The sequence below is a fragment of the Oxyura jamaicensis genome, chromosome 2, assembly GCF_011077185.1.
Source record: "Oxyura jamaicensis isolate SHBP4307 breed ruddy duck chromosome 2, BPBGC_Ojam_1.0, whole genome shotgun sequence".
Taxonomy (NCBI): domain Eukaryota; kingdom Metazoa; phylum Chordata; class Aves; order Anseriformes; family Anatidae; genus Oxyura; species Oxyura jamaicensis.
In genome coordinates, this window is record NC_048894.1 from 47,196,927 (window position 1) to 47,217,056 (window position 20,130).

Here is a 20,130-nt window from a genome sequence, read left to right on the forward strand (position 1 = left end):
TCCCTTCCCTTCCCTTCCCTTCCCTTCCCTTCCCTAATTTCTGCTTTTTTTTTTTTTTTCTTCTCTGCTTTTTGTTTGTTTGTTTATCAAAATGGAATTAAGGAATTTGAGTCTCAATTTCATCTGTTTGGGTGGCTGTAGTTCTTGGTATTACGCCTGATCCCCCAGTATGAGTATACTGTATATATGTTGCTGTATTTTTCTGTTGGATTTTGCTAAAGAACTTTCTAACTATAATCATTGTATCAAAAAGCACTGCAGTTGCAAAGGAATCAGGCAAAGTACTGTCTTTCTAAATGTGTCAACAGAATCTGGCTCCTGTAGGACATGTGGTTTTATGTGATGACAAATCTGATTTGAAGAAGCTCACTTCCGCATTTTGTGAATATTTGACCTTAGTTGTGAATTGCTATGATCTCATTCTGCCAGATCACAGTAATTAAAAAAAAAAAAAAAAAAAAAAAAAGAAAGAGAGAGTGAGAGAGATGGGTAACTGTATTTCAATGGAATCATAACACCCACACTTCAAAAATTAGGGTTAGAATAATAGAAAATAAAACCGCAGAAATTTACGACTTGCAGCAGGAGAAATATTAGAAGTTACAAAATGGAAGAAGGTTACTGCCCTACTGCTGGAATACTGTTCCCAGACTAGAGCAATATTAATGGATTGTATATGAATTTCTAATCTTCTCCAGTATGAAATTGGCCAGCTTATTTCAAATCACCATAAATATGCAGCATTCACACAGTGCCAGAGGATAGTTTTAAACAGGAGTATTTTAAAAAGCTATCTTCAAAGTTCTTATGCCCTTAATTGCCAAGTGAACTCCTCTTTACAGCTAGGTGATCCAACACTTAGTTTCATTATTTAGGATAAATACTATTACTCCCACTACTGATAATAATGTCATTTTTTGCAAAATGTACTACAGTGAGAATAGCATATTCTTATAAGCGGGTACACTTCCAGAAGCTTATTTTGGTCAGTTTATACATGCAATTTTAAAAACAAACCTATTTAATTATTAGACCATACTCTAATGAGCGTGGGAATCTGACTCATATAAGATTAGCTTTTGCTCTAAGTTCTTTCCATCCAGATCATCTCTGAAATGACTGCAAACAACAAAAAGTCCTAGGACATTTTGTTCTGGTAGCAAATCATTGCATAGTATAAAAAAAATCAAATTATTGCATAGTATATAATAAAATAAGATAAATAAGGATTTAGATAAAGGCAATAAAAAACTCTTTTTCATAAAGACACATAAGGCTTATCACACAAATGTGATTCCAAAATATATTTTTAACATGAAACATTTCATGGAAATATCAGCATGATTTGTACAGATTCTTGCTGCAGACAGCAGTAGTTACGCCATTTGCATATGGCAACCTCAAATGATCTGCATTTTCTGGTTCACATTTTGCTCCAGATGTTTACAGCCATAATATGTCTTGTTTCTTTCTGTGGCCAGGGAGAACGTAGAGGTTCCTTGGCATTTATACGTTCTCCAAGTACAGACAACATGGTGAATGTGGATTTCAGCACCCCACGCCCAAGTACTGTGGAAAGCTCTGTGTCTTATTTACTGTAAGTAACTTGGACTGATCATTTTTGTCTTCTGTTTTGTTTTGTTTTGTTATGTGTGAGGAAATGCAAGAAAAAAGAAAAAAAAAGAAAAAAGAAAAAAGAAAGTTACAAAATTTGAAAAATGTCAGTTACAGGGGTTTCATTCACTACTTTTTTGAACTTTAATTAATCTTTTCCTCACACATAACATGGTCTATAGAATACTGCTATACAGTTGCATTTGGCAAACATATTTTGCAGTAAAGTTTGGAAGATGAAGCAGACAACTACAATTGCTATAGATGTGGCTAGATCTCGTTTCTTTGTCTACTCAGAAAAATTCAGGAGAGAGCCTAGGAAAAAAAAATGCTGCTTCACTAATTCATGAGTCTTTCACAGAACAGCCCTTCTTTCATCTAAACAGAGAAATAAATGCTACACCGACTTGAAAGACAAAAATCAATACTCTTCTAAATTTTCTCAGTAGGGATTTTCATTTAGCTGATTTTTACTTCACCTTTTAAAAGTGCTGTTTGTATTTTGTATTCTTGTTCAGGAGAGAAAAGGCTGGACCAGTTTGCCTCGACATGCAAGCTTTAGAGCAGAGAAGGAAAAGTATTCGGGACACAGAAGATACAGTTGCTCACCACACCCTACAACAGTACCTGTATAAACCCAGGCAGGAGGTGAGAGTAAAAGAGGTTGAGAGCAGAAGGTTGGAAGCAAAGCTGAAAAGGAAAGAGCCCATCCCCAAAATCCATCCTTGAGGGAGATATGCTCTTTGCCTACATTCTTTCTCACTTATGAACAGCCTTCTTTCACAGAGATAGAGCCTTTGATTTCACTGGGGCTAGTGGAATGCAGAACTACATCCAATATAGGTTCAGATTAACTGGGGTGTACCAACTGAAGTTTCAGACACTTACAGGGAGAGGATTATTTGGAATAACTGTCACTCTTTCTTAGGTATACTAAAAATTTGCAGATTTATACCTGTTTCATGGTCAAGAGAGAGAAAGAAAAATAGGATTTTCATTAATGCCTTTAGATTAGCCTTTGGTTCATTCTTTTTTAAAGAGTTGTTTTCGTTGCATGACATGACATGCATTGATTCAGGGCTTCCAGCTGTATTTCTAAATAAATGAATATTGTCTTCCTTTCCTGGTAACAGCACAAACACCTGTACAGTCGACATGAGATCATGCACAGTGAAGATGAGAAACAAGACAAGGAAATTTTCCATAGGACAATGAGGAAGCGCTTAGAGTCTTTCAAGAGTACCAAACTAGGAATAAACCATTCCAAGAAGATGAATAAAATCCACAAGCGAGACCGAGGCCAAAAAAGGGTAAAATACTTGTATAAGGACCCAGAAGTAGCCACCTATTATACAAAGTAAGGAGAGGGCAGGGAGGACTTGAAGGGTCCTATGCCCTGCATTTATCTCTGTCCTATAGAACTTCATGAACTTGAAGGGCCTAAGCAAGAAGAGATTGAACTATGAGATGACTCAAGGGGCATCTTCTTACACAATGCTTTTTTCTATGCTTTGGGACCCTTCTTCCAGGTGTGAGATTTTTGATCACTTGAAAAACAGCAGACCTTGAGCCATGCTAGAACACTAGATTTCAGGGTTATACTGCTCAATTGTGATTTGAAAAGACATTACTGCATTTGCTCTCTGATGGTGGTAGCACTTTTCTTGATTTAGTTTGTTTGTTTTCTTTTAGCGAAACAGCAATGTCATACCAAATGGAAAAATACCTTCAGAAATTTCAGTACAAGATTTTACATTAAAGGAAAAAGGTAAAAAGACCAGTATCCTTAACTGCATTTTACCAGCTACATTGTCTGTAAAGCATCACAGAAAAAAATCATGATATGTAATGTTGAAGCTATTAAAGAGGAACTTCTAGTTATAACTCAGAGTGGAGATCTGGTCCATGCTTAAATGCAGTGTCTGGGTAATTTAGAAGTTGTTTTTCTAGGCTGCTGGATGACAAACCAAATTCGAATTGGCATTTTTACTCATATTTTTAAAATATCATGTTTATATTTTGAAAACAACATACTGACTACAACATAGATACCTTCCATCTTCCTTTTGGATAAGCTGTAAAGAGCAAGTTTTGTTATATATATATTTTTTAATCACAGCAGTATATGTCTGCCCGAGACACCATGCCATACAAGATTCAGTCAAAATGACAATCTCATCTGAGTTAAGGTCCATTTATTTAAAATAGTCTGAATCAGAGTTGAAGCTGAGCTGAAGTTAGAACTTGAGGAGAGAGTGTAGCTTTGAAAGGAACAACAACAAAAAAGCAAGCAAACAAACAAACAAAAAACATCTTATTTGCAGGACACTCTTAACAAGTGGTTTATTTAGCAGCTTTTATACATTGATTTGATGGCACTAGAATCAGTGATAACTTCACCAGCTTCAAAATTATTAATGCTGACTTCAGTCTAATGATGAAAATGCAGTGACAGGTCTTTTTAAGGGAACATGTTTGTCAGCATGTGAGCACTGAAGGCACAAAACAGCAGCAGTGGTGGTTGTATGTCAAAGATTGGTTTCCTTCAGTACCAGAAAAGCAGATAATTCTATTAGTCAAGAGTTTATGTAGAATATGAAATCTCTATCATAGCACTGGATAACAAAGCAAAACTGAAACCTTTGTTGGGTTCCTTGAAGTAATTGGTACCTAAGCTGCAGACTGTATCTGCATGTACATACTCATTTTAATGCTATGACTGTTAATTAATTTCTACCCTTGTCTAGATTCTTGTTAAAGATATATCTTTGCTACATGTACTGGCATCATGTTGTACTTTTCTGTCATAACTGACACAAAACTCTAATCAACTGAACTTTTAAAAATTTATTTATTTTTATTCCAGATTTGGAGTTTTCTGAAGCAGAAGAAAATAATGATTATGAAACTTTGCATCTAGGCAAAGGAGTTGATTTTCTGGCTGATGTGACCAAGCAAAATTTCACAGAAAATTCTACTGGTAAAAATATTAATTAGATGGAGATTTTTTTTCTCAAAGGAAAAAAATCATTACTAGAAATGTTGCTGCTTTAGGTTTTTTGTTGTTGTTTTGATTTGATCTGTTTTCTTAGAATTTATATTAATGGTAAAAGATATATTTTGGTTATATGAAATTATGAGGAGTATCAAATTTACTACTAATAATACTGACAGAAGTTGTGAAAATGACTGCCTAACCCAGACCTAAAACTACAAATTATCTCCAGCAACATAAAATGTTATTTTAGAATTTTCCTACATCACAGTCAATACCAGTAGTTTGGAGTTGATTTCTACCTGCTTTTAAAGTACTTAACTGTGATTCATTTAATGCTTCTTCTTTCATGCAGGATTTCTTTCAGAATTCACATCTCCTTCAGTTCCTTATAGGTTCATAGAAGTTTCTGAAAAGGGCAGATTTACTTTTTTTTTTTTTTTTTTTTTTTTTTTTCTGGAGCATTGCTGATGATTTCCCATCCTGAATCATAGAATCATAGACTTATAGAATGGTTTGAGTTGGAAGGGACCTTAAAGATCACCTCATTCCAAACCCCTGCCATGGGCAAGGACACCTTCCAGGTTGCTCAAAGCCCAATCCAACCTGGCCTTAAACACTGCCAGGGATGGAGCATCCACATCCACAGCTTCTCTGGTCAACCTGTTCCAGTGCCTCATCACTCTCTGAGTAAAGAGTTTCTTCTTTATATCTAGTCTAAATCTACCCTCTTTTAGTTTAAAGCCATTACCCCTTGTCCTACCACTACAGTCCCTGACAAAGAGTCCATCCGCAGCTTTCCTTTGAAGTGTTAAAGGTCTCCTGGTCTCCCTGGAACCTTCTCCAGGCTGAACAACCCCAACTTCCTCAGCCTGTCTTCATAGGAGAGGAGCTGCAGCCTCTTTATTATCTTTGTGGTCCTCCTCTGGATTTGTTCTAATATTTCCATGTTCTTCTTGTGCCGAGGACCCAAGGGAAAGGCTCCGAAGTATCAGATTGAATGTATACCAGAGATTATGTGGCCTGCTTCAGTGCCCTCATACACACCTTGTTCCTTTACGGAGTTGAGCAGTTCATGTTTTTTCATTTTTTTCCCATCTTTTGCTTCTTTTTGTGGATTCAATTTGATTATTTTTTTTTTTTGACAGTTATTTCAAAGTTTGCTTTATTTTGTTCAGGATGAGTTGGTTTGTTCTTTTACTGATTTTATCTCTTGACTCTAGATATTCTAAGCATAACTACATGTTATACCCAATTTTTCTCTGTAAAAGAAATCCAAAATGACCAGCAATATCCAAGCCAGAAAGAGCAAACTATGTGTGTATAATAGTGTATTTGCCTATTTCTCTTCTTCTTCTTTTACAAAGCATTTTGTTGTATTACCAAGAAATTATTCTGATTAATTGTATTTGTCACTTGTGCACTTGATTTTAGGCATTGATAACCCAGTATTTTCAGCTGATGACGATCAAAGCATCTACATGAAGTTCTCACCATGGTTGTCTAGTGAAGATACTGTGGTACCATCACAAAGGGCCCGAGTGCAGATCCCATATTCTCCAAACAACTTCAGACGGCTCACTCCATTCCGCCTCAGCAATAAATCAATAGATTCCTTCCTGTTAGCAGATGGCCCAGAGGATCGACCCAGATCTTTTCTCCCAGAATCAACACATATGTAATATCTTAAAAGAGATTATCACCTTTATTTTTAATCAGTCCTATCAATCCTGACTACTGACAAGAATTTTACTTTTCTGATTTTTCTTTTCTCAGAGCGTCTGTTTCCTTGCTGACTTTTTCCTACAACTAAACATCTTCCATTTTCCTTCTGTTTGAATAATAGAACATCTTTCTACTTTTCTTCTACAGAAAAGATACCCAGCTATTAGGGGTCAAGTGCCTTGCTATTTTTACAGAAGGGTCTTGCTCTTTGTTATGACTTGAAAATTTTAAATGTTAAGTAAAAGGTATTCCAAACACCAGAATGCTTTTGTATCCATTTTCAAGAGGCTCCACGTTTCTTGGTTAGTCAGTTCTAGAAGATAAAATTAATACCCGAATTCCCTAACATGGGGTTATTCTAATTCAAACCACTTAATACTCATTGTTCTTTCAAGTGACATGGTGAAGGCTGTCTTCAGATGTAAGCAAAGTAGGCTGAAGTGCCATAAAAACAATCTAGCTGCTGATGCCAAAGCACAAGTTTTGCCTGTCCACGTCTCTCATCTTTTGCCTAAGAGGTCAGATGAGCCATTTAAAACATCAGATTCTATTGTAGACCAGTGTACATTAGGAATAGCAATGCTAGACCAGCAATGAGCTGTTCTGATTTTCTTATTCCTAGCATAATTAGAATATGATTTTTGACTCTATTGCTAAGATGTCTTGAGTCAGTTTTGAACACTTGACCAGATGTAGTGCCCAACCAGTGCAAATGGTCTCATCACTACAATACAAGTACCCAATGACACTGCTATTGTACTTATTTTCTTTACAATAGAAAACATCAGAGTTTCCCCCACATGGGTGGAGCCTATTACACAGCTGCCAGACTGTGAAGAAGTAGAATTCCAGTTTGGATTAGAGCTTTATCCTTAAACTGTAAATTTGTCTTCATCCATATCTTATTCTGAAAACAGAAGAATGCTTGGCTTTTTTCATGCAGTAAATAACTTGTTGACTCTAATATCTTAGAGAAATAAAGTGACTATGGGTTTAGATTAATATCCTACTTGCCCTTTAATTCTTGTTCCATTAAAATTTTCCACACCATAAAATGCGGCCTTCATTCCTATAATCAACACAGTCAATGCTGTAAATGAGGCGGGTCAGGTCACAGTTCAGCCATCATAATTGAATAGAACACAGGGCAATGGGGGATTATGCAATGAAATGAGATAGTCAATTTCATCATGAATTAGCTTTTGTGGAATCCACAATCACAAATGTATAACCTAGTGTCCTCTATGCACCAACAAATAAAGGAATGTGGCAAGTTGAAGGTACTTAGATGATGAAGGTTTGTACAGACAAAGATCTCAGGGTAAGAGTGAATGGTGCATAATTTTGATTTCAGAAGAAATTCATAATCTTTGGAAAATAGAAAAGCAAGTGTTCATTTTTTCTTCTGTTCTGGCTTCTATCTTGCAAAAGATGTGCTAGTTCAAGCATAATTTCAGAAAGCACATCTCTTTACTGGAGTGGCCTGTAGGTCTGAATTGGTTCTAATGCTCAATTCCTTATGAATGCATCTTTGCTTTTTTCTAAATGATGTTTTAAAATAAATGCTAGATTAATTAAAGAACCGTGAGTTACCTATATCCTGATTAAAAACTGGAACAATGAACAGCATTCTAAAAGGTAAACTTCTCCCTGACACTTACTCACACTGAAATTCTCCTTGCTTTTTTTTTTTTTTATTTTTTTTTAATTTTTATTTTATTTTATTTAGAAGTTGGTCATAAAATATTGGCGTGTTACTTTCTGAACATTTCCTTGCTAACCTTTGTTCTTTTCCTCGATTCTATTGCCTTAATTATAAGAGATTTCATTATTCAGAGCTGCTATGTATAATTTCTTGTGCAGGCATATATATTCTTGTGCTTTGATACACCAAAATCATGTCTTTGGAAGTGTTTTGGGAAGTTAGATTTCCTGAGCTAATAAGCTGAGACCTCAATTACTCTCAGAAACAGTACTCTCAATTATCTACTTAATGAAATTCACCTATTAGGAGAATTATATTGAAATTTCAATTAATAGGTTTTAAAACATAGGAAACAAAAAGTGGAAATGTGAGGATTTGCTACATAGTTTAATGTATAGAGAAAACAGGTCATTTTCAAGACAAAATTGTTTCTCTGGTGAAATATACTAGTATATATAGTCTAGTGTAATATACTCATTTGAGGTTGTCCAAGACAGAAGTTGGGACAGGGTACAATTCCCCACCTCAAAAACTATCTTAAACCACACACTTTAATAAGACTTTTGTAAGAATAGCCAAAACCAAAGCCCAATAGCCAGCATAGTAATATAGCAAGTGTATACCTACAGTTTAATGTATATTTAATTGTATTCTCTAGGTGATATGGACCATGATGTTGAAATGACAGAATACTCCTCTTCAGATGACAAATTGCCTTCTTATGCAACTGACCAACTAAACCAAAACCAAAGTGTTTCAGAGACTCCCCACCACTTCTTTCCGTCCTGTCTTCAAATGCCTTGGACACATAACTATTATTCCTTGGAAAACAGAGGGAATATATCTCTTTCTACTGTCTCTGAGTATATAAGTTCTTGTGACCCAAGCATACCTGATCTCTTCTGGGAGGCAGGTACAGATTCAAATAACAAAGAGACAGTAAACTCAGGTTATGGTTCCGAAGTTAGCTACAAATCAGAGAATTCACAAGAAGAGAATTCTCTACTTATACCTGAAGAGCTGGAAGACTCTTACATGAAGGAACCCCAAGAGAAGAAAATTTTGCTTGATGTACAAGGAAATTACAGATCTGCAGCAGCCAGGCGTGTACAAAGTCGACGTTCTTTTCACAGGCCAAAACCTCTGCAACACCCTAAGCTTCAGAAACTAGCATCTCTTCCAACATCTTGCCATGTCCCTCCACATTCCTTGGAACAAGAGGAAACACAGCTGTGAGCCAGGGTTTATCTGAAAGAAGGAGATGAGAGAGAATAAGTTGAATAAAGGGCTTCTGTAAAAATGGAGAGCAACCTATTGGTTGGTTCATGGGGCCTAGAATGGTTGCCATAGAATGATTTCATATGGAAAGGAAGTGGCATCCCATGATACCAGAAACACTGGAGCTTTGCTGCTGCATTTATATTTTTAAGTCCTCGTTCATATTGAAAGGGTGCGTAAAGAAGGGAAAATATGCCTCATTATTTTTCATGTAGACTGTTACAAAAAACAATATTATTTTTGGAGGGCTAAAGCAAGAAGCTTTTCAAATGGTAATTATTTTTTTAACATAGAAATAGTTTATTATGCCATATATTCCCAGTAAATACATTTATTAATGAAATAGGCTGCATTTGTTGCTTCAGTAATGGAATTCAGTATTTATGATGTATGAAATTAATCTAGGAGAAGCCAATGGCTAGCCTCTTGCCTGCTAAGTCTATTCTGACTGAATGGATCAGTGCCTTTTATAAGTGCAATCTAAAGAAAAAATATTTTACTACTCTTGAATATTTGTGTTACTGAGTAGTAGCGTGATATATACTCTGGTGGAAATCTCTGCAGGGAGGGGGAAGCCCTGGCATCTTGATATTCAGTCAAGACCTCCAGGATGGTCATTTCCATCATTTACCATCATTTCTTGTACTCAGTAGCATTGGACTGAAATAACATCCAGAAATTGTTCAGAATTTTAGCATGTGTGGTCACAAGCAACTCCTTTCACATTCTTAATTAAGCTGCTCTATCTAAAATAGCCTCACTCAGATGGAATTTTAAATATTTTTCATTTGTCCTGGTGCTTTGGAAGACAACTTCCAAATACACTGTTAGATTACCTTGTTAATTTATGTATGAGCCACTTACTATAACTGATTGAGATAATGGCCTCTCAGATGCTTTTTTTTTTTTTTTTTTTTTTTTTTTTTTTTCCATGAGGGTTAGTGCCATGATGACTCAGGATGTTTGTGTTTTAAAGTACTGTACAGAGGTAGTTTGGCTACTGTGTATGTATACATCTGTTTGTGTTAGGAACTTTTTTTCCCTCCACATTTCTGTTAAATGACAATAGTTAAGATTGCACTAGACTCCTAGTGTGTATGAATCTGACTTTAAATTGCTTTGAAGCCAGCTGGAGACATCAGTGAAAGTCAACTCAGATGAGGACTCCATAAAAACTAAAACTCTAAGACTTGTCATGTAAGTATAATGATACATGCCATCCTGCTTCTGGCAAAGGCCTTTGGCCTATCTGTACTTCACCCTGACTGACTCTAGTCCTAAAACTTTGTTTTGAAACGTTCAGTGCTATAAATTGCAAAGTTTCTGTGACATCAGCAGGAGATGAGTACTTAACTATTTCTGTGAACCTAGTGTGTACCTTATATCTATTTAATGTGAATGTAAACTATTTGTAAATGAGATAAGTCTGTTTCAGGGAGGTATCTGAATTACTAAACACTGGATCCAGCAGAGGTTTTCTTTGGTAAATTTTATTTTATCATTTGGAATTAGTGGTTGCTTCACTCTACCTACTAAGATTTTGAAAGGTTCTCTGTTTGATTCTGTCAGATATCCAATTACAGATTTACACAGACACACAAAAGAGTGGAGAAAAAAAGTGTGAAAATTCAGATCCATGTTTTTTTTTTTTGTTTGTTTTGTTTTGTTTTGTTTTGTTTTGTTTTGTTTTCTGTAATCTTTGCTAATATTGCCTGTTAGGCTAGTAAAAATTGCAGAGGTGCAATGGCAGTTGTCACATATAAACCTAGATACATAACCTATGCTTTTAGAGACATGATTTGGAGTACTGGTTCTTTTGATACCAAACTACAAACAGCTTTTTTTATGTGGTCATCTTGGGCACTGATACAAATACAAGTGTCCCTAATTGAAAATCTCCAGTTCCCAGAGCTAGTCTTGTCAATGAGTGTCATGAGACATAAGACTGTCGTCAGTAGGGATGTTAATTTTATAATTCCATAATGTAAATACATTTTCTGTGAACTGAGTGCATATGCATGTACTATTTTGGTGAAGTATTTTAATGCTGTTCCAGATATTATAGTTGGAACAAGTATTGGAATTTTAGTGATCAGCACAGACATATAATAAGACCATGACTGATCCTAGATATTAGCACTTAGAAAGTACAACGTGCCAAAATCTAACCTCCAGTCTCATAGCATACTGCTGAAGTCCAACACCAAATTCGGCAAGATGCTGGTGAGGTATTGGCTTAAACAAAATACTTTCATTTCTTATTGATTTTTGTGGTACAGAGGTCATTGCTGTCTTGTAGTCAGAAGACTGGACTATGTTTTCTGCATGCTTGTTAGAGTACTTCTAGTCTATTCATGCACAGGCTACCTCAATAAATCATTTGTAAATCCTGATCAGCAGATGTGAGTTTTCACCAGAGAAGTTTTGCACACACAAGTGTATGCAGTTTTAAAAATCCAGGATTGTAAGATTTTTCATGTTCTTGTATGCTCTTATGATAAATGAGAGGATCAGTAGCACTATGGTGTTTACAAAGTCAGCAGTTTCTGTGAGGAGTCAGTAGGATCCTGTTTTCTTTTAAGAGGGCTGTGGGCTGTAGGAGTTTTTGCAAAACAAACAATATACCATTTCTTACAACAGAAGAAATGGAAAGGCACTATATACAAAGTGCTCTCCATCGACTTCCAAAAGCCTTAAACTTTGTGCATATTATCAAGGCCAGTGTCACCACAGTTGAACAGATGAAGGATAAAATGGACAATGACTTTCCCTGGAATGGTTTGCATAATTTATGAAGCTCTTATGACCATGGAAGATGTTTTCTAGTACAGTTGCCTCTAATTTAAAGTTTTGGTTGGCATAGTTTCTCAGTTTGAGATGCGATGAAAAAAGTCTCATGTTTTTGTACACTGGGAAAATAACTCTCAGTTAGAATATAATAGGTTAGTCTAATTCCTTATTTTTTTCCAATGCAATTGCACCCAATGTTTACTAGGGATTGCATTTTTTTCAAAATCCTCACAGCTTCTTAGTCTTCAAAAGTACATGTGGATCAACTGTAGTATTATTAAGGGTAACAAAAATGAATGTAGTTCTTTTCCTAGGAACACACTGATTTGTGAAGTCTGTCTGTTTTCCATACCATTGGTATAGAAGGTTGAATGGACATCACCACAGACATTTTGGGCATCTTTGCTGTTGGTTTTGTTCTCTTCCTTCTTCCTCAATTGTAATCTCCTACTTTATGTCTGTGGTAGATGGCATTATGTTGATAAAGAAAGAAATTCTGGTCTCAGCAGCTTACATATAAGAAAAACATATAAGTGCATAAGAAAGTATATATAAGAAAAGCAGGTTATAAGACTTCATCATCTGTCTCACATTTTTTTCTGTACTCTTTCTATGTACTTTCATATTTCAGTACTTGTCCTGAGGGTACAAGTTTTTGCTTGCTTCTTCAGTGTACTCCATCACAGCAACATATATTTAGAGCTGCTGAGGATCTGTGTATATCAGCTTATTTTTTTCACCATGTGAGATACCACTTAATTAGATTGGAACGTTCAGTTGGCAAATCAGTTCACCTCCAGTGAGGATAATTCAGTTCTTGCTGAGCTTTCCTTGCTGAAAAGTGTCTAGATTTGTGTTTGTGTGTGTGTGTTTCCCTGTCAAAGAAAGTTAAGTTGGGAATTCCACAGTTACTATTTATTTAACTTGTAACTTTGGTCCACCTTGTTGTAAAAAGATGAAATGCAGAAATATTTGGTGTCTTTTCTATATTTTCCTCCATGTACAGGATTATTTTTAACAATGTTCTTTATGCTGCATCATTACATAGCAATGTTAAAAAAAGGTATGACCTGCATTCAGATAAATTCTGTCTCTCTGAGCTGTGAAGATAATTATATGAAATTATGTTTTACAAATATATGGTCTAACCAGAGATTTATGTAACAAAGGTTGTAAAATAATCACGTGCCTTAAATTGTCACTCTTTTGAGTGCTGCTGTTTGGAGATTTTTGTGTGTACTTTCCAAGAGGTGTCAATTTATTGCATATATTTTTAAATAAGTCAAGTTGTTCTGCTAATGTGTCCTTTTAGAAATATTTTAATAGTATATCATAATGAGAAGTTTGGCAATAAATTGTACCATTTTGGCGGAATCACACTGCTTTGGCAAGACTCATTTATTCAGCACATTTAGGAAAGGCTTTCCATACAAGACTTCTGATAAAATGGACTGTTTAAATTTTTGTCCCCTAACCAAAACAAGGAATAAAAAAGAAAAGGAAAAAAAAAAAAAAAAAAAAAAAAGACAATAATATGTTCTTGATAATTCATGCTGTTTATAAAACTCAAATAGTTAAAAGCAGGAACAGAGGTTTTAGAAAATATCCTGACCACTATAATACTTTTGAGTCCTAACTAAAAGTCAATGACAGAACTCCCACTGACTTTATACAGTGAGTATTTCCATCCTTAAAACAGAAGGGTCTGTGCTTCGTCTACATATATATATACTAATTTTGCCATTATAACAACACTGTAACTACACAGTATAAATATATACATAAGGATATATAGCATCTCATAACATTCTTTCAATGCAAAGATTCAAGCCACCTTTTTGGGTTCTCTTATTCTGCAATGCTTTTTTGAACATCTATTAGCAAGCCAGCTTGATTTCCTACATAGAAACTAAGGAAACTTAATCTACACTATTTTGTATTACATGGGCTGATTTTCCCTGAAGGCTCTGTGAACCCAGTGAAAATTACCATTTCTACTGCCATCTAGCCACTTTTACAACATCTACTGCTGTTAGGAAGTTTCCATAACTGACATTACTTTGTATAAGTATCCTACCAGTATAGGGGTGAAAAAAAGTCTTCTTCTAAATCAGTTATAATCTAATGGAAATAAATACTTAGTGGAATTAAATAAACATTGCTTCATAGGTATGAATCTGAAGAGATTAAAAAGAATGGCACAGACAACCAAACCATGTGCTAGTAAACAGCATGCTGTAGGGGCAGAATAAAATAGAACACTTTTTGTTGTGTGTCCATGCAATAGCTAATTATCTGATAGCTCATCAAATCAATGGTTGGGGGCAAGGGGGAAAGTGTCCTCTATTGTCACCTTTGTTGTCACATAAAGCATAGAAAACAAAGGAACAATCACCTTGTTTAGAAACAATAAATTTGTAAATCAGCACCCAAACCTGTTGGCAAGGATTCTCATAGGGTCAGATTTAATGGCTTCTTAGTTTAATGGACTGAGAGGTACACCACGCTTCAACAGATCATAGGTTTTTACAAAATGACAGACATAATGCACAAAGAGGCAACTGTAGAAGAGAGAATTCAGTGTCCATTGCTTAGAAACACAAATGCAAAGTTGTGGTCAGCACAGTAGAGCCAAGAAAGTTCATGAGCAAATATTCCATGACATTTTTGATAACACTCCCTGATAACAACAAGGAGATTGCAACTAAATTTCAAACCCTAGCTGCTTTATTTATTTATTTATTTATTTATTATCAGGGGTGATGGACTGAATGCACCACCGAAGTGCTTTCCTGCTTAAGGGTCTCCTCATGCTCAGAGGGCAATCCCAAAACTTTGTATCTCAGAGCAGTGTGAATCTGCAGGTAGGGAAAGGCTCAATGCTAGTTATTATTCATTTCAGAAAAAAAAAAGGGGGGGGGGGGGGGGGGGGGCAGGGCGAAATATGCACTGGCATCTTGCACTGGATATGATTCACTTTTCAACATGAACAGAAGAGAATAACTTCAGGAAAATACATCATTCACACTATGAGAAAGTCAGAGCAATTTGGTGTTGGGCAACAGAGCACCTATTGCAAAGTTGCACCATTTTGTTTGTCATTTTCTTTGCCTTTTTAAAAAATATATATATAAAATGGAGTGTATTTGTTCATGGTGATTACATTTGTTGCAGCTTACGTTTTTGGACCATTAAAGTTTTATATTTAAAAGATGTTTCTTAATCTACTGGTAGTTCATATCAGCCCCTGCTATGATACTAGATAATTTCAATTGTTCTATTGCAGCCATCATTTATCATTATATGCCATTAAAGCCAATGCCAGAAGTAGTCTTCTAGCACTATTTGTGTGTGTCATGCTCTTAGCAGATGAGACTGGAAACCCCACTTTCTGCCCACACATTTTACTTTGTGAAAGGATAGAAAAGTTTTTGTTTCAGAACTCCTACAAATTGGGTCAAAAAAGACATAAAGTAAAGCTCAGTCAATAATGGCCTCCTTTTGCCTATCTAGAGTTAAAACTATGCATTCCCAGGGAGTTTACAATATTCTAGCTTACTCTGAAGTCATAACCACAACTGAGGTTCAAGCTTCCTTACCAATATTACACCCCACTCATCAGGTATGGAAAGGGAAGATTGGAAAACAGCAGGCTTTCAGTGAATTACATTTGATGCTTTTATTTCTAGCTGTATCACTTCTGCCTCACAAAGCAGTTTCTTCTCACAGGTTGGCTAGGTGATGTGACAAACAAAACACATACTTCTACCAATTACAGGTGAGCTGGTTGGTCTGCAATACCTCTGTCAAGAACAGACTGGAACACATAATCATCCAAAGTTGATCTTAGAGCTACTGTCTTCTCTTGTTTGCAAACCTAATCCCCTTTATTTTTGAGCATTTATCACTTAATTACTTGCTGTTCTGAAATACTGATGCATTCATCTTCAATTCTCAAAATGTCAGTGTTATATCCAACACATAAGTCAAAGGATTTGAATTTGACTCTCTGTAACTGGGCTGTGAGTTGTGGGGCTGTGGCTGAGTGAATATTTGGCTGATACAGCACAACACTGAGAATCATAGAAGAGGTTAAGTTGGAAGGGACTTCTGGTCATCTAATCCAATCTCCGAGGAACTAGCTAACAACTCAAAGTCAGATCAGGATAGATTCTGACATGATAGATGGTGTGGCAGGATCCACCTCTTTCCATACACACATTTTCACATCTCAAGGCTACTTTCTCCAATCACAAAAACAAAACATACCTTCTTGGCAGAAGGCCAGCAGGGTATCCCCAAGAAAACATTCCAAGCTCCTGTCATTCCTGGTGTTGTGGCTTAACCCTGGCAGACGGCAAAGCACCACACAACTGCCTGCCCACTCTCCCCACAGTGGGATAGAGGAGAGAATCGGAAAGGTAAAGTGCAAGAACTCATCAGATGAGATAAAGATGGTTTACTAGGTAAAGCCAAAGCTGTGCATAAAGCAAAGCAAAACAAGGAATTCATTCACTACTTCCCATCAGCAGTCAGATGTTCAGTCATTTCCAGGAAAGCAGGGCTCATTACCCATAATAGTTTATTAGAAAGACAAATATCATCACTCTAAATGTTCCTCCCAGCCTCCTCCTTCTTTCCCCCCGTTTTTATTACTGAGCATGATGTCATATACTGTGTAATATCCCTTTGGTCCTTTTGGGTCAGCTGGCCTGGCTGTGTCCTCTCCCAACTTCTTGTACATACTCCAGCCTCCTCGCAGGCAGGAAGGGCAACATGAGAAGGAGAAAAGTACTTGATTTATAAGCGCTGCTCAGCAATGAGTATATCATTGGTATGTTACCAACACTCTTTACATTATAAATCCAAAATACAGCATTATACTAGGTCTATGAAGAAATTTCCCTCTGTCACAGCCAAAGTCAGGACACTCAGTGGCCACAGGTTCACACAAGAGCTAAGAGCCCAGACTGCAGAGGGGCATGATATGGTATGCTCTGGGAAGGGTGACTAGGACCGTTTCACCAGCTGAATAAAGCCTTGAGCATATATTAATCCTCAGAATATTTGATAGGAGGGTTTTTATTACTCTGATATGCTTGACACAAATTTTGAAAATTATTTTCTGCAGGGCAGAAGGTGGAAAGGATCTCGGGCTCAAGTGTGGCCTTGTAGACGCTTTTCATGAATAATTTTCCCAGGAAGAATGCACACTCCAACCCAATGGAAACATATGTCCTCCATATGTCCAGGAGGCCTCTAAAGATGTTGTGAGACTATGCAGGGACAAAACCCAACTGGAGATCAATCTGGCTACTGTTGTTGAAGACAATAAAAATTGTTTCTATAAATACAAAAACAAGAAAAGGGAGACTAAGGAGAATCTCCATCCTTTTTTGGATGCGGAGGAAACATAGTGACAAGAGATAATGAAAAGACTGGGATACTTAATGCTTTCTGAGTCAAGTCTGGCTTTTGGGATGGACCTGTCAAAAGACATACCACACTGATTCAGTTCTAGAAATGAGATATTAATCTTCATTTCAGTGAGAAATTTTCTTTCCTGGATTTATTTATTTTTCCTAGCAATGCTTCAGAGTCAGGATTAAAGGGAGGACAGGAACAAGTGACATTACTTGGGGTCTGCTATAGGCCCCCTGATTAGGAAGACCAAGCAGATGTGGTCCTCTATAAGCAGACAGAAGCAGCCTCATGTTCACAAGCCCTGGTCCTCATGGGGGTCTTCAACCACCCTAATATCTTTTCGACAAACAGCACAGCAGGGCATAGGCAATCCAGGAGGTTCCTGGAATGCATGGATGATAAATTCCCTCTCCAAGTGATAAAGGAGCCAAAGAGGAGAGGTGCTATGCTGGACCTCCTTCTCACTAACAAGGAGGGGCTGGTGGAGAATGTGAAAATCAAGGGCAGCCTTGGCTGCAGTGACCATTAAACGGTGCAGGTTAGGAACCTGTGGGCAATGAGGAGGGAGCACAGCAAGCTTGCTACCCTGGACTTTGGTAGAGCAGACATTGGCCTCTTCAGGGATCTGCTTGGTAGAGTACGGTGGGACAAAGCCCTGCAGCGAAGAGGGGCCCAAGAAAGCCAGTTAATATTCAAGGATCACCTCCTTCTCCAAGCTCAAGAGCGATGCATCCCAACAAAGAGGAAGTCAGGCAAATATGCCAGGAGGCCTGCATGGATGAGCAAGGAGCTCCTGGTCAAATTCATGCAGAAAAAGAAGGCCTACAAAGAGTGGAAGCTAGAACAGATAGCCTGGGGGGAATATAGAGAAATTGTCCAAGCAGCCAAGGATCAGGTTTGGAAAGCCAAAGCCCTACTAGAATCAAACTTGTCCAGGGACATCAAGAAAGGCTTCTATAGGTACACTGGTGATAAAAGGAGGACTATGGAAATTGTGGACCCTCTCTGGAAGGAAACGAGAAACCTGGCTACCCAGGATATGTAGGAGGCTGACTTTTTTGCCTCTGTCATCACTAGCAAGAGCTATAGCCACATAGCCTGGACTCCAGAAGGCAAAGGCAGGGACTGAGAGAATGATGAACTGCCCACTGTCAGAGATCAGATTTAAGAGCTTCTAAGGAACCTAAAGGTGCACAAGTATATGGGACCTGAGGAGGTACATCTATGGATCCTGAGGGAACTGGCAGATGCAGTTGCTAAGGCACTGTCCATCGTATTTGAGAAGCCATGGCAGTTCTAGTAAAGTTCCCATTGACTGGAAGAGAGGAAATATAACCCCCACATTTTTAAAAAGGGAAAAGAAGACCTGGGGAACACACTTGGAGGGACAAGACACTTGGAAATAAACAATCAAGGAGATTCATGGAATGCATTGATAACTTTGTCCTCCAAGTGATGGAGAAACTAATGGGGAGAGGTCACCTACTGGACCTCACTCTCACCACCATCAAGGGGCTTTTGAGGGATGTAAAGGCAGCCTTACCTACAACTGCAACCATCCAGCCAATTCCTTAATCACCCAGTGGTCCATGTCACCCCAATTTAGAGACAAGGATGTTGTGCAGGACAGTGTCAAATGCTTTGCCTAAGTCCAGGGAGATGCCAACAGCTGTTCTTCCACTATCTACCAATACGGTAACCCCATCTTAGAAGGCCACCAGATTTGGCAAGTACAATATGCCCTTAGTGAAGCCATGTTGGCTGTAACCAATCACCTCCTTATTTTCCATGTTCCTTAGGATCATTTGTGTGGATCTCCTCTGGACCTCGTCTAACATTTCCTTTTTGTTGGGATGGACCTCTCTTGAGCTGGAGGAAGTAATCCTTGGGTATTAAGTAGCTTTCTTGGGCCCCTTTTCCCTCCAAGGTCTTATCCCATGCTTCTTTATTAAATAGATCTTTGAAGATGCCAACCTCTGCCCTCATGAAGTCCATTGTCATGATCTTGCTTTTTGCTCTGTTCCCTCCTACTGAACTCCACTATCTCATGGTAAGTGTTCTTTCTCTCTAGAACCTTTCACCTGGTCTACTGGACATCAGGTTTCAGAGTCTTTCAAAATATTGCAAAGAGAATTCTTTGGATGGGCCACTCTATGAAGAATTATACAAGGACATTTCAGGGAACACAAATAGGAACAATCTCTAAAACACAACCTCAGAAAATTTGGCTATGGCAAATCAGAGACAAAAGGAATGTACAGGTTCTGAAAGCAACATGGTGAACCTCAACTTTGGCACAAGACCTCCCCCAACTACAGCTCCAGGGATGGGGTAAAACTGTGAGAAACTTTATGCAATTAGCTGAGATTAACATGGGCCGTGGTAATTATAAAAGGCATACTTGGACTGCAGTTCAAGCCAATACTGCTCACTTAACAATGCAGAATTGAACTCATAGGGATCTTAGTATGATGCTATTGTATTCAGAACAACTGATTGGCTGAAACATCAGATATACAAGGAAACAGATCCAGATCTGATGCTCAGGTGGTATACTCACATGTCCGGTAAACATCCAATCCTTGCCAATTAGATGATC

At 37.4% G+C, this 20,130-nt stretch overlaps 1 protein-coding gene across 4 annotated transcripts in view; it reads left to right on the forward strand.

Moving 5' to 3' along the window:
* Positions 1-10,979, forward strand: part of SLC9A3 (solute carrier family 9 member A3) — a 50,255-nt gene extending 39,276 nt beyond the window's left edge. The window contains exons 11-17 of one of the 4 annotated variants that reach the window (XM_035319278.1): positions 1,482-1,597; positions 2,133-2,262; positions 2,748-2,924; positions 3,307-3,382; positions 4,481-4,594; positions 6,044-6,287; positions 8,698-8,821. In XM_035319278.1, coding sequence (XP_035175169.1) covers positions 1,482-1,597; positions 2,133-2,262; positions 2,748-2,924; positions 3,307-3,382; positions 4,481-4,594; positions 6,044-6,287; positions 8,698-8,701 — 861 coding nt within the window. In that variant the 3' untranslated portion in view covers positions 8,702-8,821. Of the gene's footprint in view, positions 1-1,481; positions 1,598-2,132; positions 2,263-2,747; positions 2,925-3,033; positions 3,195-3,306; positions 3,383-4,480; positions 4,595-6,043; positions 6,292-8,697 lie in introns of those variants that run through there. The other 3 variants (XM_035319277.1, XM_035319276.1, XM_035319280.1) reach the window with 3 other exon arrangements.
* Positions 10,980-20,130: the final 9,151 nt, after the last annotated feature.